The sequence below is a fragment of the Mixophyes fleayi genome, chromosome 9 (genome assembly GCF_038048845.1).
Source record: "Mixophyes fleayi isolate aMixFle1 chromosome 9, aMixFle1.hap1, whole genome shotgun sequence".
Lineage (NCBI taxonomy): Eukaryota > Metazoa > Chordata > Amphibia > Anura > Limnodynastidae > Mixophyes > Mixophyes fleayi.
This window is the reverse complement of record NC_134410.1, coordinates 14,682,863-14,707,511: the sequence shown is the minus strand read 5'-3', so window position 1 is coordinate 14,707,511 and position 24,649 is coordinate 14,682,863. Positions and strand designations below refer to the sequence as shown.

The 24,649-nt window shown below is 47.3% G+C and overlaps 1 protein-coding gene across 6 annotated transcripts; it reads left to right on the top strand.

The window, feature by feature from the left end:
- The first annotated feature begins 4,572 nt into the window (after window positions 1-4,572).
- On the top strand, window positions 4,573-24,217 carry EHMT2 (euchromatic histone lysine methyltransferase 2). Of its 6 annotated transcripts, none has more exons than XM_075186542.1 (29): window positions 4,573-4,623; window positions 6,186-6,264; window positions 8,729-8,845; window positions 9,426-9,622; window positions 9,793-9,871; window positions 9,958-10,028; window positions 10,146-10,295; window positions 10,372-10,425; window positions 10,520-10,628; window positions 10,769-10,867; window positions 11,088-11,233; window positions 11,507-11,650; window positions 11,757-11,974; window positions 12,069-12,251; window positions 12,450-12,556; window positions 13,509-13,615; window positions 13,705-13,827; window positions 16,069-16,155; window positions 18,589-18,690; window positions 18,772-18,876; window positions 19,020-19,174; window positions 19,670-19,837; window positions 21,130-21,274; window positions 21,355-21,432; window positions 21,541-21,656; window positions 22,063-22,149; window positions 22,605-22,683; window positions 23,001-23,176; window positions 23,746-24,217. In XM_075186542.1, exons 2-29 carry the CDS (start codon window positions 6,237-6,239, stop codon window positions 23,918-23,920), a joined length of 3,405 nt encoding a protein of 1,134 aa, XP_075042643.1. In that variant the 5' UTR covers window positions 4,573-4,623; window positions 6,186-6,236; the 3' UTR covers window positions 23,921-24,217. The 6 variants fall into 6 exon arrangements, with proteins under 6 accessions (XP_075042643.1, XP_075042641.1, XP_075042646.1 ...); XM_075186540.1 differs by having other exon boundaries at window positions 4,623-4,707; XM_075186541.1 differs by lacking the exon at window positions 4,573-4,623 and adding an exon at window positions 5,526-6,079.
- Window positions 24,218-24,649: the final 432 nt, after the last annotated feature.

The following is a 24,649-nucleotide window of genomic DNA, read 5'->3' as shown; positions in this document are numbered from 1 at the left end:
CTTTACTTTGTGCTGTTAACGTTTAAATGATCTCGGATTGGTTACATATTAGCTTAGTTCCTCCTGCTTCAAACTTATAATGTTCTGATTGGCTACTTGTTGTTCCAACCCCATTTACTACTTCTCCTACATCTCTACGCAGCCCAAGTTTTAAATGACGATTGCACTAGGTGCTCTGACCTTAGTCAAATGAGCTTACAAATGTTTTTTTTTACTTATTATGCTATAAGTTGTATCTTTTTTTAACATTATTTAAATCGGTCTTAGTTAATGCAACAGAGAACAAAGTGTGAAACACTTCGGGAAAAATAGTGCCAGATATTCATTCGATAGTAACAATTATAAAATAATGTTAATAATGCAAATCCTCAACTAAATGTGAACTAATCATTTACTAGCTATGGTTATTAGAGGAAACAGGCTTTGATTTATTTTATATGAAGATATGAAGATTCAGTAGACCAGGAACCACCAAGGGGTATATTTAATAATGCTTCCAAAAGGAAAAATGGAGGTGTTGCCCATAGCAACCAATCATATTTTAGCTATCATTTATCTAGTACATGATAGCTAGGATCTGATTGGTTGCTATGGGCAATACCTCCATTTTTCCTTTTTGGAAGCTTTAGTAAATATACCATACTTGCCAACTCTCCCGGAACTGGCCGGGAGTTTCCAGAATTCCTGGTAGGTCTCCCGGACTCGAGAGAGAGTAGGGCAATCTACCGCATCTGCATACTTCCTAGTGAAGTGGGCAGGATTAGAACCGCCATGACGCGATTCTCAGGGACAAAAAACTCAAAAACCGATACCAGCGCCTAAAATTTGTATTTAAGGCCTTAACATACCTATCAGAATGATGTGTTTTCACCTGCCACACAATAGAGGTTATTTACTAATAAAGTGCACAATTGCGAATGTTTGAAAATACACAATGGTTTGAATTGTCCAACCCTAGATTTAGTAAAGCTAATTGGTTGCTGTGGGGTATTGAACATTTGCACTAATTGTATGTAGACTCTATTGCAGACAAGTTTTGACAACCCTGGTGTTGGGTGTGAACAGGCGAGAAAATCTCCTGCTCGTTACCTTCCCCACAACCGACAACGCTGCTCGTGTGTACTAACCAACTGGTGCTTGTGATGTTTGAGTACTATGGTGCCAACTGAGTTTGGGTGAAAGCACAAAGGGCCTAATTCAGAGTTCAGACTGTTATCTACATCCCAATGGTCCTGATTCGCGGTCAGTGGGTGGAGTTTTACACAAATTTTCCCATTTGTGGGTGGAGTTTGGGCAGGAACAGGGGTGGGGCTTATTTAGTCTCGCTTTCTGGTTTCCAAATATTGGGAGTTATGATTGTTCAGATTTGCAGACAGATAGATTTTGGAGGTGGATGTGTCCTAGATGAACTCTAAATCGCAGTATAAATATAAAGCTACCCTGCATCTAAGCAAAAGCAGACAGTGTTTTCCCTGCATGAAAAAAACTGCATTTGCGTCCCTTGCATTGCAACGTGGCTTATCCTGGCACAGGTTTGCAGCCTTTATCTGTATTTGACTTAAATCTAAATAAGGTCCATATGTCCTACATTCCAATAAACCCCTGTAGCATTATAGATATGGTTATATAAAGCAGTTCCATGAAGCAGTTTAAAATTGGTGCGAATGGGATGCACCAATTACATTCATGCTCGTTGCTCTTAATGTTTCATCTGTGCCAGCTCGCGGTGGGAGTGCATTACACACAGAATAATGCAGCTTGAACGATAAGAGTCCCAGATGCTCACTGCTCACTGCACAGATCACCACTGCTGGCACGTTTAGCAGAAGCAGTGGTCTCACTTCACTAACACCGTCACTCCTATCACTTCATCATCATCATCACCATTTATTTATATAGCGCCACTAATTCCACAGCGCTGTACAGAGAACTCACATCAGTCCCTGCCCCATTGGGGCTTACAGTCTAAATTCCCTAACACACACAGGGGCATATTCATTTAGCCACGTTACTTGCAAAAGTAATGCAGTGTTAAAAGTATTACCATTGTTACGGTAATTCCAACCCAGATTTCAGAGAGCCGGCGTTAAATGTACCGTAATAACGGTAATAGAGCACAAGCCACGTTACTTTTGACAGTAACGCGGGCAATTGAATATGCCCCACAGACTAGGGTCAATTTTTTAGCAGCCAATTAACCTACCAGTATGTTTTTTGGGAGCGTGGGAGGAAACCGGAGCACCCAGAGGAAACCCACACAAACACGGGGAGTACATACAAACTCCACACAGATAAGGCCATGGTCGGGAATTGAACTCATGACCCCAGTGCTGTAAGGTACAAGTGCTAACCACTAAGCCACCCTGCTGCCCACTTGGCCACTTTTGGGGAACCATAATATAATCTATACAGATACTCTGCTTGGAAGGCTGAATGTGTCTGTATTATATCCAGATATTACAATGCATGACTATAGAGGTAACTGATACTGCACATATACTGTCAATAGAATTCTTGCAATAATGCACAAATCAGACAGCAGAGAGAACTGTTTGATTTGATACAATCCTCTAATTAGTGACCTTTCATTAACTGCTTCAATTCATCTTAAATACCTTCAGGATACAACTTATTATTTTCTTTGTTACCTACATACTCCTGTGTTCTAGTCTCTACCTGACACCCCCTCTCTTTCCTTCCATCCGTCGTGTTCTGATGCTATTGAATGCATTACCCCACACTAATATTTCATCTCACACCCTTCAAAATTTTAATAATATCCTGAATACACCATTTTCCCTGTATTAGCTTAAACTAGACTTAGATTCATGCAGTTCAAGTATTCCCATGAATAGGGCTGCATATACAGTATATTACAGCTACATACTTGCCTAGAAAATACATTAAGCAAACAGTATACCGTATATGCAGGGGTGCCGACCCTTGAAAATACATTTTTACCTACAATTTTCTAAAAATGTACTGACTGCTGACATTTACTGTTTATTCTGCTGTTTCAAAATGTGTCCAGAAATGAAGGTAGAAGCAGCATCTACAACATCTCAGGGCTCAGGGAACCTTAATAAAAGGATTACAACCCTACCCAACATTCTTGATCTGCTTCTGTGTACGTTATTGTGATGTAAAAAGGGAATCTGATATTGACTAATCACAAATCTCTTTTCTTACATGCGGGAGAAATTTTACTTAATGTCAGGATGCTTACTGACACGTGGGGCCCCTCATACATTGGAGTCTATGGAAGTCATTAGTGATTGTGGAGACAAGGGTGCATCCGACACACAGGGGCCACCAGCTAGATAGCCCTGCCCTACACAGCAGAAGCCAAATATTCACGTAGCCTTGAGAACTAGTGACATCACTGACGTAGGAAGCCATTATGTGCGCTGAACCTATAGCCGTGAGAATGCAGCCTATCAAATCACCATGGACCAGCGGCAGGAAGCCGCTGAGGCAGCCATTGTTTGAGCTATGCACAAGTTTTGAGAGTGCACCTTATCCGTTCACTAGGAACCAGTGACATAATTGTGGCAGGAAGCCACAGAGGCAGCCATTTGGTACTCAATACCTCTCAACCGTCTCGATTTAGGCAGCACAGGCCCAGTTGAGGGAAAGTTGGGAAGTATTGTCTGTTCGGGTTTGCGCGCAGCAATGAAGGTGTTTGGAGGGGAGGAGGAAACCGGGCCTCTAGCGCAGGACAGTAGCTGTTGATAGGGGAAACATTTTTTTCCCTCGCCCCAGGCACTAAAGTTTTAAGTTACAGCTCTGCCCTAGAGTTCAAAAGCGCTACACATGCAATTTTAACCAAATGAACCTAAAACATTCCTAAACTGCGCCCCCCTTCAGCGCTGCGCCCTGGGCGGGCGCCCCTATCGCACAGCCCTAGTTACGACCCTGTGTTTAACGCCCCGTGGCGATCACGTGACTATGAAAAGGGGCCACGGCTGAACACACCCCTAGTAGGACGCAGCCGCGGCCCCTTTTCATGTGCACAGAGGTATGCAGGGGGCACCAGTGGAAGCAGTGGTACTAGACGGCAGTGGTAGTCCGTGCAGGCCAGCTAACAGTCCCTGCAGGATGGATAAAAGTCCTGACTGGTAGGAGAGTCCCCTAAAATCAGGACAGTTGGGAGCTTTGAGGTAGGAAGACACTGAGGCATCCATTTTGTGAGCTGGACCCATAGTCACCCGGATGCAGCCTATTCATTCACCAGGTGCCAGAGACAATGACCGATGTTCCTGGAGAGCTGTTAGGCTGCATTTCCACCACTAGATGGCGGCACACACTGTGTATAACGGCAATGTGTGCGCCATCTGCTGGCCATGTGATGTAGTACATAGGACACCACACTAAGCCGTCTGCTCTCCCGGCATCGCCGCTTTAAGAGACGGCGCTGATGTGACACCGAGGCTTGGAGCCAGTCCGGCCAATCGGACAGCGGTCACGTGACCGCCGATGTTTACAGTGGTTCCCCCAGGACGCGCTAGCCAATCAGAGATTGGCGACGTGACGTCCTTCTCCATGGCAACGGCTAAACCTCTCAGGAGGGGGCAGCGCTGTTTGCAGTAGGCGCAGCCGGCGGAGGCCTCGCTGCCCAATCGGGTGAGTAGAGGGAGCCGGATGTGACGTCACAGACAGACAGGAAGTGCTGTGCGCTCTACAGCGATGGAGGCGGCGGGAGAGAGAGTGAGAGAAAGAGGAGAAACACCGGGGAGACCTGGGAGAGGATGGAGGGTTATCAGTGTGGGCCGGGGGAACACAGGCTGCAGTGCCAGATAATAAGGGAAGCAGGAAGGAGGCATGGGAGAGAGACCGGGGGGCATGGGTGGGGGGAGAGAGACCGGGGGGCATGGGTGGGAGGAGAGAGACCGGGGGGCATGGGTGAGAGGAGAGAGACCAGTGGGCATGGGAGAGAGACCGGGGGGCATGGGAGAGAGACCGGGGGGCATGGGCTGGAGGAGGTAGACCGGGGGGCATGGGGGAGAGACTGGGGGGCATGGGTGAGAGGAGGTAGACTCGGGGGCATGGGTGAGAGGAGAGAGTCTGGGGGCATGGAGGGAGACTGGGGGGCATGGGCTGGAGGAGGGAGACTGAAGGCAGTCACACAGATGTCAATGGGAGAAAGTGGAGGAGACTGAAAGGGGACAGTGGAGGATTCAGATAATAAGGGATAATTAGTGCATGAGAGAATGTTGGCAATTAATGTCAGGCTGGGGAAGAAGGGTAACATGGAGGATGGTGCACCTACTGACCGATATGGGATGCTGGATGCACATAGTGTTGTTTCCCATTGGGAAAAGGGTGGCACAGAGAATGAGAAGTCATTAATGTCTGACAGGAAGCTGGGGGAGAAGGGTAACATGGTGCAATTAATGCCTGAGAGTGGAGACTGAATGGGTATGCAGAGTGGGAGCATGGGGGGGGGGGGTAGCATGGAAAATAAGGGTGAAATAATAGGTAACAGGAGACTAGGTATACAGAGTGGGGCTGGGAGAAGGGTAACATAGAGGATTAGGGCGCAATTAAAGGCTGACAGGAAACTGGTAATAAACAGCAGTCAGGGATAGGGGAATGGAGGAATGTTCAGTTATGGATAGGTAGAGAGATCAGGAGAAGGGAGAATGTAGAAAGGTAATGGAGCAATCAGTGGAGACTCAGGAAGACTGGTCATGTAGAACTTGTAGGGATTGGAAATATATAATGATGGAGAGAGAATTGAACAGTTAGTGGCAGACAGAGGAGACTTATCATACATTGTGATATGGAGAATAGGAGAGAGAAGTCGGTGAGATACATAAATTAGCATTGGTATCACTGGATAAAAGACTGGAAACTAGAGAAGAGCCAAACCCAATGTGGAGACATACCTGCAACATAATCTGACTTCTATTCTAGGAAGAGTAGATGGCCAGCAAGAATGCAGAAGGAGAAAGTATATGGGGCAATCCAAAGCACTGAGAAAGGAACAGAATTGGCATAATATGAAAGATTAAAATAGAGTAGTGGCTATCGTATAAAGAATGGTTGGGTAGGTTTAATGAGGAATAATATAAACAGGGTAAGTTAGGGGCAGAAAGTTCTATAGATGCCGTGAAAGATGAAGCAAGGGAGGGATCTGTATGGCAAGACAGCTACAATAACATATTCTGCCCTTCTCCATTCAGGCCCTACCTGCGAGGGAGTCTGAGATAGACACCCCCCATGAGAACGACACCATGGGACTGTCAGCCAGCACAAACAGGGGTAAGTGTGTCCTGCACCACAATGTACAGGCTAGTTACTCCATAAACAGGGGTAAGTGTGTCCTGCACCACAATGTACAGGCTAGTTACTCCATAAACAGGGGTAAGCGTGTCCTGCACCACAATGTACAGGCTAGTTACTCCATATAAAGATAGATATATATGGTTATGTTGATACTCTTCTGGTTGTGTCTTTGCACTCATAATTTTTCTTTAATGCAATTATTTTAGTTTAGATTGTAATTCTTTTTGGCGCGGTGTTTGAGATATTTTGTAATTTGTCACCAAGGACTACAAAGTAGATTTCAAATAAATTACCAAAATGGAAATTTGATTTTGTGCACCGCTCTATAAAATGTTCAGTTATGGTCAGGTGTTGAAATTGATGTAGAGTAGTCTCTCTGTTACTAGAGACTGAAAGGAAATCGGTGGAGCTGTTAAATCAGTAGAACCAAAGTTCCAGAAAGGGATGATTAATGTCTGTAGAGAGAGTTTCTGTTAACTTGTACATCGCAAGCTTGATGCTCGGAGGTCTCTTCCTCATTTACCATCCAAGGATGACACCATCAGCAAAGGCATTTGAAAGACAATGTTATATACTATAATTAAGGATACACTGGCGGAACATGTCTTTATAGGTAATTGAGCCATCTAGAACAACCAAGGGTCTGGGGCTCTGTTTGTTGGCTGGCTGGATGGAAGGCTATTTTTTTCCAGAATAAATTCAAGAAGATTATTTTAGTGTGGTGGTAAATGCCACGGCAGGCCGCTCCAGCGTCTTTTGCTGACAGTTGCTGCAAATTGAAGATCTCAGATTTTAATCGCCAACATTACCAAAGGGTCAATATATATCAAATGGTCCAGAATTAAATTAATTGGTTGCTTGACCATTTTTTTAAAAAAATATAGTTTGTGCTTGATGACCCCTGTAAGTTAGTAGTTAGAAACCACCATTACTTTACATTTATTTACCTTCATATGAAGCTGGCGGCCATTTTTGTATCATGACGTATGACATTTTTCGCTGTTGCTGACGTTTGGGGTAAATGCAATATCACAGCTCAGAAAATTCATAGAAAGCTAGGATAAAATCCATTATTTTCAGCACATTTCAAGCTACGTTTTTTGTCAGTATAACTATTTCCCTACCTCTTCCTTTTGACTGAAATTTAAGCCCAAAGTTAAATGTTGGGCGGCTTAGTGGTTAGCACTTCTGCCTCACAGCACTGGGGTCATGAGTTAAATTCCCGACCATGGCCTTATCTGTGAGGAGTTTGTATGTTCTCCCCGTGTTTGCGTGGGTTTCCTCTGGGTGCTCCGGTTTCCTCCCACACTCCAAAAACATACTGGTAGGTTAATTGGCTGCTACCAGGGGAATTTAGACTGTAAGCTCCAATGGAGCAGGGACTGATGTGAGTGAGTTCTCTGTACAGCGCTGCGGAATTAATGGCGCTATATAAATAGCTGATGATGATGAATAGACAGATTTTTTTTTTTGATTTTTTTTTTTAAAGTCAATTTCTTGGATTTTATTTCTGTATGAACAAATAAAATGTCTGAGATGTATTTTTTTTAAGGAATGGCTATATACTCAGAGATTTGACAAATTATGGGGGGTATTCAATTGTTAGCGTTAACGCTAACAAACGAGCGCTCAAAAAATCTTACCGTTAATACGGTAATTACTCGCGGAATTTCAGCTCGCTGCTCCCTGAGCGGCGAGCTGAAATTCCGCGAGTAAACTACCGTATTAACGGTTTTCGCGCGCAATATTACCGTATAAACAGTAATATTTTTTGAGCGCTCGTTTTTCAGCATTAACGCTGACAATTGAATACGCCCCTGTGGGGCGTATTCAATTGTTCCTCCGGCCGCCGGAAAAACGAGCGCGTTAAAACTATTACTGTTTATACGGTAATATTGCGCGTAAAAACCGTTAATACGGTAGTTTACTCGCTGAATTTCGAGATGAAATTCAGCGGGTAATTACCGTATTAACGGTAATAGTTTTAGAGCGCTTGTTTTTCCGGCGGCCGGAGGAACAATTGAATACGCCCCTATGAGTTGTCTATCTTGTCTACTTTGTTTTTATTAGAGCACCTTGAAATTGCTTGTTTTTCACTAAAATTGACCTCTAATATCTCTGGGTAACTGTACAAAAAAAAAAATTACATTTGATATTCCATGGGGAACAAAGTTATACTAAGAGCAATGTGTTAACCCCTAACCCTAAAATCTGACAATTAACTTTGAGCTTAAATTTCAGTCATAAGGAAGAGAGATAGGGAAATAGTTCTAATGACAAAAATGTAGCTTAAAATGTGCTGAATATAATGTTTTTTATCCCAGCTTTCTGACTAAGCACCCATGTGTGAGAACTTTTATTCTGTATCTGTAATGCGCAGCCTACAATGTGTTTATCACTGTGTTCGTGTACTAGTATGCTTGGTTATAAATCTATTTAGGTGATGCCGAAGTGATTCGGGATGTCTCCCTGGCGGACCCAACACCAGAGGAGGAGAAGAAAGGGGGCGCTGAGAAGGAGAATCTCAGCTTTTCACCTGTTGGCCGAGGTCTTACTGGTAAGATTGGTGAGCTTGTTAGGGTTGGGGCTGGTGCCTAATACAGATATATTAAAGACGAGAAGCATTTTTACACTTATTGTCGGTTACTAAGCTGTAGTTGGACAGGAACCATCGTAGTGTGATTATTAAATATGTTTCATCTCCTAATTACTAAAAACTTGTACACACACCGAGGGCAGACTCTGACCAGCCAAGAACTCACATTCTGAGGAGTTCAGATTCCTCTGCTAGTAAACTTGACGTGACCACTAAGCTGGCATAGATGGACGTCCCAAGTTATATGTATGTAATGGGATAGCAATGAAATGAACGTTCTCTAGTTCACAACCTTAACCACTGTTAAACTGCTCACCCTGGGACATCTCAGCATCTTGGGGTGTTGGCGGTATCACATGACAGGATGTTTCTCATAGAGCCATGCATAGGTACAGAGTCTGCCAAGGTTCTCAGTTCATAGCTACGTTTTCAGAATGAAGGACACAAACACAAAACTATCTTCTATACAGACTAATTGTTCTGGTGCCCTCTGCTCAGTAGGTTCAGAGCTTTTATTTGCACTGCTTTTATTCCTTGACAGGTCATGCTTCTAAGTCCCTCCCGGCGCCTCCATCTTTGTCCTCCTCCCCTATGTCCAGTAGAGCCAAGATGTCCCTAACAGGGGCTGGAAAGACGCCTCACACCACGCAAAGCCTGGCAATGCGATTGCTGAATATCAACAGGGAAGGAGCAGACAAAGTGCACCGAGCCAGGAAGACAATCCCCCGGGCAGGCAATGTGAGTGATCAGTAAATTAGTGGTCTTTCCGTATTACGTTGCAGCGTTCTCTGTTCTTGTGTCTGGGTGCGACTAACTGGACTGTATTTCACATTCTGGGGAACAACATAGAAACCTTTTCTATTGTTCGACCTATAAATGCTGCTCGTTTAAATATCTCTGTGCCCTAGGTGCCTGGGGAAGGCGTGTTCTCTGCCGATGGAGGGATTACTAGAAAAGAAGCTGACACTGAGAAGAGAGACAGCCCAGGTATGTATGGAGATGGGAGAGAAGTAGAACCACCACATACAGTAAATATGGTTTAATGGCTGTTATTGCTTCCACCCCCTCACCAGATTCCACACAGAAGAGGACCGGATCCTTGCAGAACACTGAAACACCTACTGCAAAGTCCAAAGCAACGGAGGTGAGTGAAGACTTCCAAAACTTTGGTGGTACATGTGATGGACGTGTGGATGCATTATCCAGAAATAACATTTTACTGATACCATGAAGTTATTAAGACTTTCTCTCTCGTATCCAGGAAACCTCCGTACCTTCCTCCCCCGCTCCGGGGTCTTCCCGGGTCACTGATAGAGCAGAACCCGAGGACTGGGAGCCAGATGTTGGGACAGAGTTTAACCTTTACTATGACAGTTTTTCTGTGGAGGAACAAGGGGACAGTGACAGCAAGGTGGGTACAGTCATGATGAAATGACCAGGGGCGCAGGAATTGTTAGCTGGAAACTGACTGTTCTGGTTATCGGCAGGAAGAAGAGGAGGAGGAGGAGGAAGAGGAGGGTTCTGGGAATCAGTCGGAAAGGGTAAGTACTGGCAAGATACATCTGCAGCTGGGGGATCTTGTGTGTGCCATAATGTTGTATCGGACGGAATACGAGTTTACATTTCCCTGAGCAGAGCTCCAGCAGCATGAAAAAGAAAAGTAAAAAGAAATGGAAGATGGACAAGGCTTGGCTCAAACCAACAAGGAAAAGGAAAAGAAGGGAGAGAGAGAAAGCTGGAACAGGTGAGAGGACAGGTGTAACCTGCAGGGGGAAGACCAGATAAAACTTCTGGAGTTGGGGTTAGAGGGGAAATGCAGAGCAATAGATAAAGTTTCATGGTAGTCACAGATCTACCACCCTACTTGTTACCCTGCTCTTGTAGCTGTCAGTTCCATGGGGGGATCACACAGTGAGTACACAGAGGTGCCTCTGGGATCCTTGGATCTGCCCAGCGAGGGGGCTTTGTCTCCCAACAACACAGGTAACTTTTTCACCTAGTACCTAATATTCACTAGTTGCTGTGCATGTCCGTGCTGCATCCTCCTTTATATCCCCTGCACCACAATACCAACCCAAATCCCATTTAAAGCCAATCCTTGACCCTTTCTACTCACTGTGCCTGTGGCTGCTACTCTCTCTCTGTCTTGTCTACACGGCTGAGGTTTCTCACTGACCCGGCTGACTCCTGTTTCTTCCTTCAGGGGTATGCAATGAATCCAGCTCTATGGACACCGAGCGCTTTGAGGAACTCCCTCTGTGCAGCTGTCGTATGGAGGCTCCTAGTGTGGAGAGAGTCTGTGAGCAGGCCCACAATATGTGTATGGCCACCGAGAGCGTCGATGGAGAGGTGAGTGATTAGGACTCTGAGTGGGTCCACAATATCTTTGACTGCTGAGAAGTTTGGTGGGAAGGTGAATGAATGGAGCCTGAGCCGGCCGATACTGTTTGCAACAAGAGCATAGACGGTGAGATGAACGAGATGGTTCTGTGAGCAGGCCAACAATATATGTATTGTCAGTGAGTGTACTTGGACGGGAATCTGCTAGCAGACCACTGATGCAAGCGTGAGTCTGTCATAAATAAAAGATCTCATGCATGTTTTACCTATTTTGCTGTCCAGCTGAGCGGATGTAATGTTTCCATCACTAAGCGGGAGACGATGCGCCCTTCCAGTAGAGTCCCGCTCATGGTCCTATGTGAGAGTCACCGCGCCTGCATGGTTAAACACCACTGCTGCCCAGGCTGCGGTTACTTCTGCACCAGTGTAAGTACCCGCTATTACCGTGTTCAGACACCTCTTGGATAGCATCCTTCGTTATTACAGTTCCTCTGTAATTTGCTAATAGAACATTATTTCCTTTTCTCCACAGGGAACGTTTCTGGAGTGTCACCCGGATTTCAGGATTAACCATCGCTTTCACAAGGCCTGCGTCTCACCCCTGAATGGTGTCATTTTCTGTCCGCACTGCGGAGAGGATGCATCGGAAGCCGAGCTGATCACCATAGCAAAGGCGGACATCCCAGTGCCCGTACCTGCACCCCAGCATGATGGCAGTGGCCCAGGAAGGGCAGATACTACACAACCCAGGTGTGCTTCATCCTTCTCTGTCCGGGCTGGGCTGTACCTTGGGTTTATTCACTGCGTTTTAGCCTCCCGTAACTTGTTGTTTCTGTGCTCTTAGCGCCCGAATGAGCGGTGTAGGGGACGGCAAACGTTCTCTGCTAGATGATCCAACTATCAATGGTGGAGCCGCAGGTCCCTCTGTCCTTCTTCCCTCTGGGGCGTCGGTTAGTGCAGCCGGTCTGCCCCCTGGTCCTGCCCGTGATGCTCTTCAGAAGGCCTTAATGTCCCAGGAGACTGATAAGTACGAGATTAGGGTGTCGGCCTCCTGTTGTTGTTTCCTTCTCTTGCTTTAATCTCGCCTCCATTTCATCCTATTACTCATTCTCTCCTTTCTTTACATCATGCTTCCTTTCTTATTCATCCCCTTCTCATCATCCACATGTACCCTGGTCACTATCTGCTGGATGTGGGGAGTAATTGTCCTCTTCTCTTTGTACAGCTTATCGCAGCAGAAGAGAGATCGAAGGAAGAAAATCCGCTACAACTCGCGGCAGCTCTACCTAAGTGTGAAGGCGGGGGAGCTGCAGAAAGTCCTACTCGTGCTGAGTGAGTGACCGCAGATCTTGTGCAAAATAATGATTTGTTCCATACAGTGTTTGACATTTAGGACTCGTACACGTGGGAGGTCGAAAAACCAGCCTTGCGCTCTGTCCTCTCAGCGTGTTCTCATTACCTCCCTGCAGCACAGTGCACTATATACTTAGTAGGTGCTGCCATAGAACACCCATTATTTTCTACCGAGCGTTAACACTCATGTAAGCTGCAGGCAGCGTTGGAACTGATAGGACACAAACCCCTTTCAAACCCCTTTACAGGTCCATTTGCTTACATAATTTTTTTGGACTATCAACTTTAAAGAGTGTTTACAAGGCTTTAAAATGTGCATTTAACTACTGATCTTAATGCTTCTCTGTACCAAGGACAAATGTTTCCTGTTCTAAAATGTATCTGGTCTGATCATAGTTGGACAAGGCAGCTTTAAGGGGTTGGACTACAGCCAGTTGATTATCAATACTGACTCAAGCAGTGGGCGTTCCTGGGTGAAGAGGGAATCACGTCATTGGCTATGAGCAGATCACGTGATGTTCACAGCCACTGGTGTGCTGCCCCTATTGGCCGGCAATTCACTTCTCTGTACTACTTGTCTTTCCTGGGCTGGGGGGTGTCGTGCGTTGTTCTATATATCCACCTGTTTTAATAGGAAAAAGGAAGAAGTTATTCTATTGAATTTAAATAACTTTCTTGGACAGTAAAGTAATGTGGATATTTTGTGCATTCATTTCCCTTTCAACTATAAATCTTGCAATCTGCACGTAGTCCGAATGGTGATCAGTTCTCCTTAAGGAGCCTTGAATCTTTTTCTTGGAATTTTCTGGCTTTTTCTCTTCACCATTACTGTTGTGTACAGTTGTAATGAAATGAAATTTTAGCATATTACTCTTCCCCTTATTTCCCACTCCTTTATCAGTATTCATTTTATTGTCTCCTCCTCCTTCAGTGGATAACCAAGACTCCAACTTCCTGAACGATCAGCAGTTGAAGAGGAGTCCGCTCCACGCCGCGGCTCAGAGAGGGAGCCTGGAGCTGTCCCACATCCTCCTACAGGTGGGATTCTCCTGCCGTCCTTCCCACTTACTGTCCCGATTGCATCTATTTAATACATTATTATATTTAATACATTGTTTTGCTCTTAGGCTGGTGCCAACATAAATGCCACTGACAAAGTTCTGCGTACCCCTCTCCTAGAAGCCGTTGTCAACAATCACTTAGAGGTTGCCAAATATTTGGTTCAAAACGGAGCATGTGTGTACCACCAGGTAACGTCACACACCTGTACTTCAACTACAATCTACCTATATGTAACTGCACTGACCCTTCCTGTAAGACAAAAACATCTCTACAAATACTATACACACGTACTGCCAGTGCACCTTCTCTGTAGCGGTCACAGTCCTGAACTCCACACACGCCCTATCCTACAAGTAACGCCACCCACACACCCTATCCTACAGGTAATGCCACTCGCACGCCCTATCCTACAGGTAATGCCACTCGCACGCCCTATCCTACAGGTAATGCCACTCGCACGCCCTATCCTACAGGTAATGCCACTCGCACGCCCTATCCTACAAGTAACGCCACCCACACACCCTATCCTACAGGTAATGCCACTCGCACGCCCTATCCTACAGGTAATGCCACTCGCACGCCCTATCCTACAGGTAACGCCACTCGCACGCCCTATCCTACAGGTAACGCCACTCGCACGCCCTATCCTACAGGTAATGCCACTCGCACGCCCTATCCTACAGGTAATGCCACTCGCACACCCTATCCTACAGGTAATGCCACTCGCACGCCCTATCCTACAAGTAACGCCACCCACACACCCTATCCTACAGGTAATGCCACTCGCACGCCCTATCCTACAGGTAACGCCACTCGCACGCCCTATCCTACAGGTAACGCCACTCGCACGCCCTATCCTACAGGTAACGCCACTCGCACGCCCTATCCTACAGGTAACGCCACTCGCACGCCCTATCCTACAGGTAACGCCACCCGCACGCCCTATCCTACAGGTAACGCCACTCGCACGCCCTATCCTACAGGTAACGCCACCCGCACACCCTATCCTACAGGTAACGCCACTCGCACACCCTATCCTACAGGTAACGCCACTCGCACACCCTATCCTACAGGTAATGCCACTCGCACACCCTATCCTACAGGTAATGCCACCCGCACGCCCTATCCTACAGGTAACGCCACCCGCACACCCTATCCTACAGGTAACGCCACTCGCACACCCTATCCTACAGGTAACGCCACTCGCACTCCCTATCCTACAGGTAACGCCACTCACACACCCTATCCTACAGGTAACGCCACCCGCACACCCTATCCTACAGGTAACGCCACTCGCACGCCCTATCCTACAGGTAATGCCACTCGCACGCCCTATCCTACAGGTAATGCCACTCGCACGCCCTATCCTACAGGTAACGCCACCCGCACGCCCTATCCTACAGGTAACGCAACTCGCACGCCCTATCCTACAGGTAACGCCACTCGCACGCCCTATCCTACAGGTAACGCCACTCGCACGCCCTATCCTACAGGTAACGCCACCTGCACACCCTATCCTACAGGTAACGCCACCCACACGCCCTATCCTACAGGTAACGCCACCCACACACCCTATCCTACAGGTAACGCCACCCACACACCCTATCCTACAGGTAACGCCACCCACACACCCTATCCTACAGGTAACGCCACCCACACGCCCTATCCTACAGGTAACGCCACCCACACACCCTATCCTACAGGTAATGCCACTCGCACGCCCTATCCTACAGGTAACGCCACCCGCACGCCCTATCCTACAGGTAACGCCACCCACACACCCTATCCTACAGGTAATGCCACTCGCACGCCCTATCCTACAGGTAACGCCACCCACACGCCCTATCCTACAGGTAACGCCACCCACACACCCTATCCTACAGGTAACGCCACCCACACGCCCTATCCTACAGGTAACGCCACCCACACACCCTATCCTACAGGTAATGCCACTCGCACGCCCTATCCTACAGGTAACGCCACCCGCACGCCCTATCCTACAGGTAACGCCACCCACACGCCTGTCATGTAAGTAATTACTTACCCTTACTGCCACACAAATGCATCTTGCTATAGGTAATTACTCACCTGTACTACAAACACAAACTGACCTTCCTACAGGTAACCCCGTCCTGCTCACCTGTATAACCGATAGAAGCCCAATTTCCTGTAGGAAACTCTAGACACCCTTTATAAACAAACCACCCATCTTAATATTGGTAACTTTATTCTTCCTTACTGCTGAAACAAACCTGTCTCCGCTCCTGTACGTTCACTTACGCTTACAGTCTCCCTATGAGTAACTACACTTATCTGTACTACTACATCTTATTGTAGATGGCACCACTCATCCAAGCTGCAGACACAAGCACATCTCCCTACCGGTAACACCACACATGTACAGCCAACATAAACCCATCTTCCTACAGGTAACTTCACTCACCTGTACTACAAACAGAAGCACATCTTCCTACTCCACTGGCCCTTACTGCAAAGACAAAAGCATCTCTCTACAGGTAACTTCACTGACACCCACCACTCTGCAGCTAATGCTATACAACTCGCCTCCCTGCAGGTATCACCCCTGCACCACCAATACCTCCCTGCAGTATCACCACACACCCCTGCACCACCGATACCTCCCTGCAGTATCACCACACACCCCTGCACCACCGATACCTCCCTGCAGGTAACTCCACACACCCCTGCACCACCGATACCTCCCTGCAGGTAACTCCACACACCCCTGCACCACCGATACCTCCCTGCAGGTAACTCCACACACCCCTGCACCACCGATACAACCCACCTCCCTGTAGGTATCACCACACACCCCTGCACCACCGATACCTCCCTGCAGGTTTCACCGCACACCCCTGCACCACCGATACCTCCCTGCAGGTAATACCACACACCCCTGCACCACCAATACATCCCACCTCCCTGCAGGTAATGCCATACACCCCCTCCACCGATACATCCCACCTCCCTTCAGCTAACACCATACACCCGCTCCACCGATACATCCCACCTCCCTGCAGCTAACACTACACACCCGCTCCACCGATACATCCCACCTCCCTGCAGGTAACACTACACACCCGCTCCACCGATACATCCCACCTCCCTGCAGGTAACACTACACACCCGCTCCACCGATACATCCCACCTCCCTGCAGGTAACACTACACACCCGCTCCACCGATACATCCCACCTCCCTGCAGCTAACACTACACACCCCTGCACCACCGATACAGCCCACCTCCCTGCAGCTAACACTACACACCCGCTCCACCGATACATCCCACCTCCCTGCAGCTAACACTACACACCCGCTCCACCGATACATCCCACCTCCCTGCAGGTAACTCCACACACACACCTGCACCACCGATACATCCCACCTCCCTGTAGGTATCGCCACACACCCCTGCACCACCGATACATCCCACCTCCCTGCAGGTAACACTACACACCCGCTCCACCGATACATCCCACCTCCCTGCAGGTAACACTACACACCCGCTCCACCGATACATCCCACCTCCCTGCAGCTAACACTACACACCCGCTCCACCGATACATCCCACCTCCCTGCAGGTAACTCCACACACACACCTGCACCACCGATACAACCCACCTCCCTGTAGGTATCGCCACACACCCCTGCACCACCGATACATCCCACCTCCCTGCAGGTAACACTACACACACACCTGCACCACCGATACATCCCACCTCCCTGTAGGTATCGCCACGCACCCCTGCACCACCGATACCTCCCTGCAGGTTTCACCGCACACCCCTGCACCACCGATACATCCCACCTCCCTGCAGCTAACACTACACACCCGCTCCACCGATACATCCCACCTCCCTGCAGCTAACACTACACACCCGCTCCACCGATACATCCCACCTCCCTGCAGCTAACACTACACACCCGCTCCACCGATACATCCCACCTCCCTGCAGCTAACACTACACACCCGCTCCACCGATACATCCCACCTCCCTGCAGGTAACTCCACACACCCCTGCACCACCGATACAACCCACCTCCCTGTAGGTTTCACCGCACACCCCTGCACCACCGATACATCCCACCTCCCTGCAGGTAATACCACACACCCCCTCCACCGATACATCCCACCTCCCTGCAGCTAACACCACACACCCGCTCCACCGATACATCCCACCTCCCTGCAGCTAACACTACACACCCGCTCCACCGATACATCCCACCTCCCTGCAGGTAACACTACACACCCGCTCCACCGATACATCCCACCTCCCTGCAGGTAACACCATACACCCGCTCCACCGATACAGCCCACCTCCCTGCAGGTAACACTACACACCCGCTCCACCGATACATCCCACCTCCTTGCAGGTAACACCATACACCCGCTCCACCGATACATCCCACCTCCCTGCAGGTAACTCCACACACCCGCTCCACCGATACATCCCACCTCCCTGCAGGTAATACCATACACCCCCTTCACCGATACATCCCACTTCCCTGCAGCTAACACCATACACCCACCACTGTAGACATAAACAGAGAATGCAGGAAGAGATATGTGTGGACAATGTCTGTGTGTGTATACCACAAAATCACTGACGAGCAGCAATATTTTTATTTATTTTATGTTTCCTGTCTGAACAATTGGTTTCCAGATCAGAAGTCCCACACCTGTCCCGCCATAACCTCTTTATTAACGTCCTGTCACAAGGTGGCGCTGTTTCATATATATTTTTTAATCGTATAGTGGATTTATTTCCTAATTCATCAGTTTTGACAGCGCTGTAATGCCCACATAAAAAGGCAGTGGAACCCCGTACACCATAACTGGTGTATTTGATGTAGGAGTAGAAAACATTGCTTCCTAGTATTTTGTATGGGCTTACCTATGATTCTGTTCACCTTACGGACGTCTCTCAGGAGGAGGACGGCTCTACCTGTCTTCACCACGCAGCCAAGAGTGGGAACCTGGAGATGCTGAACTTCCTGCTGTCTACAGGCCAGGTCAATGTGAACGCCCAGGTGAGAGTGCCGCCCTTTATATATTCAAATGTTACTGATTCCAAGAAGACATTGACGCTTATACATTGATGCGCTTTCTAGGATAATGGTGGCTGGACACCCATCATCTGGGCTGCAGAGCACAAGCACATTGATGTCATCCGTATGTTGCTGATGCGGGGATCTGATGTTACCCTGGAGGACAATGTAAGCAACTGTCCCAAACTCTTTTCCTTCCCTTGGCCTCTACGTTCTGTCCATCTGTCACTTGAATGGCTCCTCCTTCTTCTTCTCTGTGTCTTCTGACCTCCATATTGTATCTACACCCTCACCCTGGTCCTCTCTTGTAGGAGAAGAACATCTGCTTGCACTGGGCATCCTTCACCGGTAGCACTGAGATAGCCGAGGTCCTACTCAATGCTCAGTGTGATCTTCACGCCGTTAACTTCCACGGGGACACTCCCCTGCACATCGCTGCCCGCGAGGGCTTCAGTAACTGCGTCAAGTAAGAGCTTTTGAGCTGTTTTCCAGGGCTGGTCACTCGCTAGGGATGGGGGATGTTCAAGGGTAGAGAATAAAATGCAAGAGAAGACCACCATAAGCTTGAAACTAGGGGTTCTGTATCCATGTAATTATTGCCTAGGTATTCCCATCCCCAAACTGAAATATTGCAGTAATGCAAAGGACAGATCAAGTAGTGCTGTAAAACGTTTATTGCAAACAGTGTAAAACTTAAACGTAATAGAGTGTTGACACTTAAAACTTGCATCTTTCTTCAGTCCCAGACCGTTCCAACTCATTATTAGATTATGCACAAAATCTCACACGGGGTTATTCCCAAAAGCTCAGGTATAGTTATTAGGCAGAAACAACAAGTTAGAAAATATAATGGATAGGGCATGTTTAGGAGATAAGATAAGGAGAGCATTCTGGGAATTAAAACAGACAACGGGCGGTTTGTGATGGTTTTTGTTTTTATATAATCCCTCTTGTTGTCCAGCCTGTTCCTGTCTCGCGGGGCTGACACTGAGGTTCGGAACAATGAAGGGGATATGCCGTGTGACCTAACCCTGGAGCACACGGACGTCTGGTACGCTCTACAACTCAATCGTAAGATCAGACAAGGGATTCTCAACCGAGCGGTGCGCACAGAGCGGATCATCAGCAAGTGAGTTTACTGGGTAACTAAGTGTGGGCTGACCAGGTGCCAAGGGGGGCTCCATAGGACTAATTGTATACCTCCCGACAAGTCTGTCCCCAGCAGCGGGAAGGGGCAAGGGAGCCATGGCACAAGGGGGCTGCCCACTACATACCTCCCTTTCCATCAACATTTCCATCAGCTCTGGAGCTCCTTTTGCCCCACAACAGGGGAAGAAGTTCACTCCCTTATTCTTTCCTCTCCTCCCTCCACCTGTCCTCTCGATCCCATCCCCTCCCACCTCCTTCGCTCTCTTTCTCCCACTGTCTGCTCTTACCTCGCACACCTCTTCAACTTATCTCTCTCCTCCGGTGTAGTCCCCTCCTCCTTTAAGCACGCTCTTATCTCTCCTATCCTTAAAAAAACCCAACCTTGACCCCACCTCTCGCTAATTATCGCCCTATCTCACTACTCCCCTATGACATCAAACTACTTGAGCAGATTGTCTGCAGCCGCCTCGCCAGTCACCTCTCTGACTTTTCCCTCCTTGACCCCCTCCAATCCGGCTACCGTCCTCTCCACTCCACCGAAACTGCCCTGGCCAAGGCTACTGATGACCTTCTATCGGCCAAATCCAAGGGTCACTTCTCCCTACTTATCCTCCTTGACCTCTCCGCAGCCTTTGACACTGTGGACCACCCCCTCCTGCTGCAAACTCTTCTCTCTCCGGATCTGTCAGTGCCTGGTTCACCTCTTACCTCGCTAACCGCTCCTTCTCTGTATCCACGTCCAGCTCTGTTTTCCCTCCCTTAGGATGTTGGCTCACACGAGCAGGGCCCCCTTCCCTCCTGTCTCCATACCTGTTCTTCTGCTCCGTGTTTATTGCATTAACCTGCCTAGAGTTTCTGAAGTACTGGTATTATTGTTTTGTACTGTTTCACCCTGTATAGTCTACTGTTTGTATGGTGTACGGCGCCGCGGAAATCTTGTGGCGCCTAACAAAGGATAATAATAACATTGCCACCTGTGGGACATGGTCCTGAGACTGGGGCTGTCCCGACGTATGTAGTTACAATTTCTTATCCTCATGTGGCTTTAGTCTTGGAACTTGTAGAGACTTTTATATTCCTTTTGACGGTGCTATTTGTAAACCTATGAGAGCATTGGGAAAGCAGAGGTGCAGGTAACTAGAGACATCAACAGAAACGTTCTTTCGTGGATGTAAGCACCATGGCAGTGTATGGACTGATGTACGTATGGCATGATGTCACTACAGCTCAGGTACATGTGTGACCGCCTCCCCCTCTTTAATATACCCACAGAGATATTGCTCATGGATACGAACGTATTTCCATTCCTTGTGTGAATGGCGTGGATGAGGAGCTTACTCCGGATGACTATAAATATGTGTCGGAGAACTGTGAAACATCCGCCATGAGTATTGACCGCAACATCACTCACCTCCAGGTACTGACTCCAGCTCTTTCCTCGTTGTTCTCTGGCGATGTTTACAGCCTCCACTACTAACCTCCCCTCTTTATGTTCAGCACTGCAGCTGCCAGGATGACTGTTCCTCCAGTAATTGCCTGTGTGGCCAGCTCAGTATCCGCTGCTGGTATGATAAGGTGGGTAGTGCCACTCTGGGTCGTTTTACGCTGCGTGATTTGGAAGTTCAAATTCACTTCCTATTCTCTTGCTCTTTGCTGTGACCTTTTTTGTTTCTGTACATGCAGGACGGTCGCCTTCTTCAAGAATTCAACAAGATTGAGCCTCCGCTCATCTTTGAATGCAACCAGGCCTGTGCCTGCTGGCAGACGTGCAAGAACAGAGTGGTACAGAGTGGCATCAAGTAAGTGTGATGTGCAAAGGAGATATGTCTGAGCGCGGGCATTGCCCTGCGGTTACGTAAGTGAAATGCTGCAAGATTGAGGGTGGCGGGTGTATTTGCAAAAGGAACTGCATGATTGGTTGTTATCCGCTCACAAATCGCATTCCACCCTCAAACTGGGCACCATGTCCCCGTTTCAAATTTCCTGCAGCCAATCTTTGTCATAGTCAGTGAGCAGGATATAGAAAAGAGAGGGGACGACCTTTTTAAAGTAGGGCTTCCTACTGGCCGGCCAAAGGCTAGATGTTTCAATGTGCAGACGTTTTCACGCCCATCCTATTTATAGGTTATACTGTAGGTACTAACCAGTATATTTTTTTGCATTACCACGTGGCAACCAGATAACTATCCCGACTTCTCTTTCCAGGGTCCGGCTACAGTTGTACCGTACAGCAAAGATGGGTTGGGGAGTCAGAGCTCTGCAAGCAATTCCACAAGGAACCTTTATCTGCGAGTAAGTCGCTTTAATGCTTTGTCTTTTATCTACGTGAGAATTCACTGATTCCATGTTCTCATCTTTCATTATTTATCAAACCCTCTTATTGTCTGACCTTAGCCCAGTCTATAATGCTTACACTGTGGGCTCTGTTGTCTACCACTGTTCTCTGGAATAGAGTACCTTCTGCTTACCTCTTAACTTTCTCTAGTGCTGATCCTGCTTATCTGTTTTGTTCATTTTACACCCTGTCCATTGAGTATATCTGCTTCCCCCCACTTTAATGTCTCCTACATGCTTCCCTTATTGACTCATATCCAGTAAGATGTTTGCTGCCTCTTGCTATTGAACTGGACCTGTCTAATTTATGCTTTTACGCTGGGCATGGTCCTGTGCAGATACTGTGTTCCTCTGTCGCCGTATAATCCATTTATATATTGTGACTTTCCCCTATAACTACTTACTTAATGCAGATATGTGGGGGAACTAATCTCCGATGCAGAGGCTGATGTGAGAGAAGACGATTCCTATCTGTTCGACCTGGACAACAAGGTTAGATCCAGGAATAATTACTTATGTTGAGTGTGTTCTAACTTACATTTCTTTTGTTGACAACAAAACTTACTTCTGCTCCTGAAATGGTTGGTTCTGGAGAGTTTAAACTATGGAGAGTTGTCCTCCTCATTCTCCTACTCCTCAAGGTGTCTTTCACGATCGTTGACCAAGCGGATGTGATGTGTTTCTGTTTTCCGATCTCCAGAGTAATCTGCTATTCTGCACCCTTTATCTGCCGGTGTAAATAACAACCTTTTGAGCTATTAATAATTGTGTATGTGTTCTTACAATAATACCTTTCTCTTCTTTTTCAGGATGGGGAGGTGTACTGTATTGATGCCCGATACTATGGAAATGTTAGCCGTTTCATTAACCATCTGTGCGAACCCAACCTGATCCCTGTTCGAGTCTTCATGTCCCACCAGGACCTGCGATTTCCCCGCATTGCCTTCTTCAGTGGGCGGGACATCCGGGCAGGAGAGGAGCTTGGGTAAGTGGGATAGTGACAAAATTATTTATTTTAAATTACCCTTAAATCTTAGTGAAGTTTTTGGTGACTGGGTTGAAGGAATCTATCTTTCTCCTTAAGTGTTCGTGAACATGGAGTAGTGAAGTGAGGTGTCCAGTGCAACTTGTGTCATTGTTATTTAGCTCATTTTAGTTTATTGTGCTGCTTTCTCTACATACCTATCTCTGGGTTGGACCAAACAATGAAATTTGAATTTGGGAGGTATGATGTCATTCCATGGCTCTCAAAGAAGTAAAATAAATTGGGCTCCACCCTGAAATGCCCATCCATTTTCATGGGAGCTCTGCCCGTTTCGAGGCCTGTTACTCAGGTCAATCCTGCCAAATTTGGGACCGTTAGGGAGGTGTGTGAGATGTGTAGACGATTCCCTAAAAAGCAAAAAAGTTTCTAGCATTGCTGTTTCCTACCTCTTGGAGGTACTAAGAGTGGTCTGAGATGTCCAACTTTCTATTGTATCCCTCCACCTATTTCACCAAACCCTTTGTCCTCCACATTAATCTTGCTTGTTCTCCCCTTTATGCCTTTTTCAGGTTTGATTACGGTGACCGTTTCTGGGACATAAAGAGTAAATACTTCACGTGTCAGTGTGGGTCAGAGAGATGTAAACACTCGGCTGAAGCCATCGCCCTAGAGCAGAGCCGCCTCGCCCGGCTGGAGGTTCCTGACTCCGTGCCAGTACCAGCTGCAGCTCCTCAACCTGTCTGATACTTTTACATTTACACGCCAGAGCTTAGCTCTTTTAACTCCAACCAGAGGAACCCTGCAGAGCGTCTCTCCGTCATTTCAGAGATCGTGCTGTTCACCTATGGCCCGGCCCGGCCCGAGGAACTTGACCCACTGTCTTTTTGTTAAAGCCGCCTTGGATGCTGCAGCTCGTTTCTACTTCCTCATTGAAATGGCGCTCTTGCAGAGTATTGCTCTGCTAACCGTTCTCGACTGATCATTGTCTTGTAAAGCATCCAGTCTCGTAAATAAAAATAAAGATCTTGACTTTTTTTTATATGTAAACAATGGATTTTCCACATATTTGATGCTTTTTTTTTTCCTTCATGTAGTCTGTCGTAATTTTAATAAAGCAAAATAGAATCTAGTCCTATATATCGGATACACTGTACAAAAATAAACAGTGATTACTAGTGCACTTTGTTTGCAGTGCGCTCTGTAGGATCAGCTATGTGCATTCCTGTCAACGTTTATCCAACCGCAGAATGAATAGCGTGACGTAGAGGTCAGATATCTAGGACATGTATTTCCGTCAGCAGTGATTAGTATATTGGCCACAGTTATGGGTGGGACATAAGTCAAATGTGCATCTAAATCTAAGTAGATATGCAAACTTTTTGGACGTTTGCCTTTGATGTGTCTTACTTAACCTTCTATACAGCTCTCTGCAATAGTCTGCACATAATCTGTCTTTTGTTGTAAATATATTGT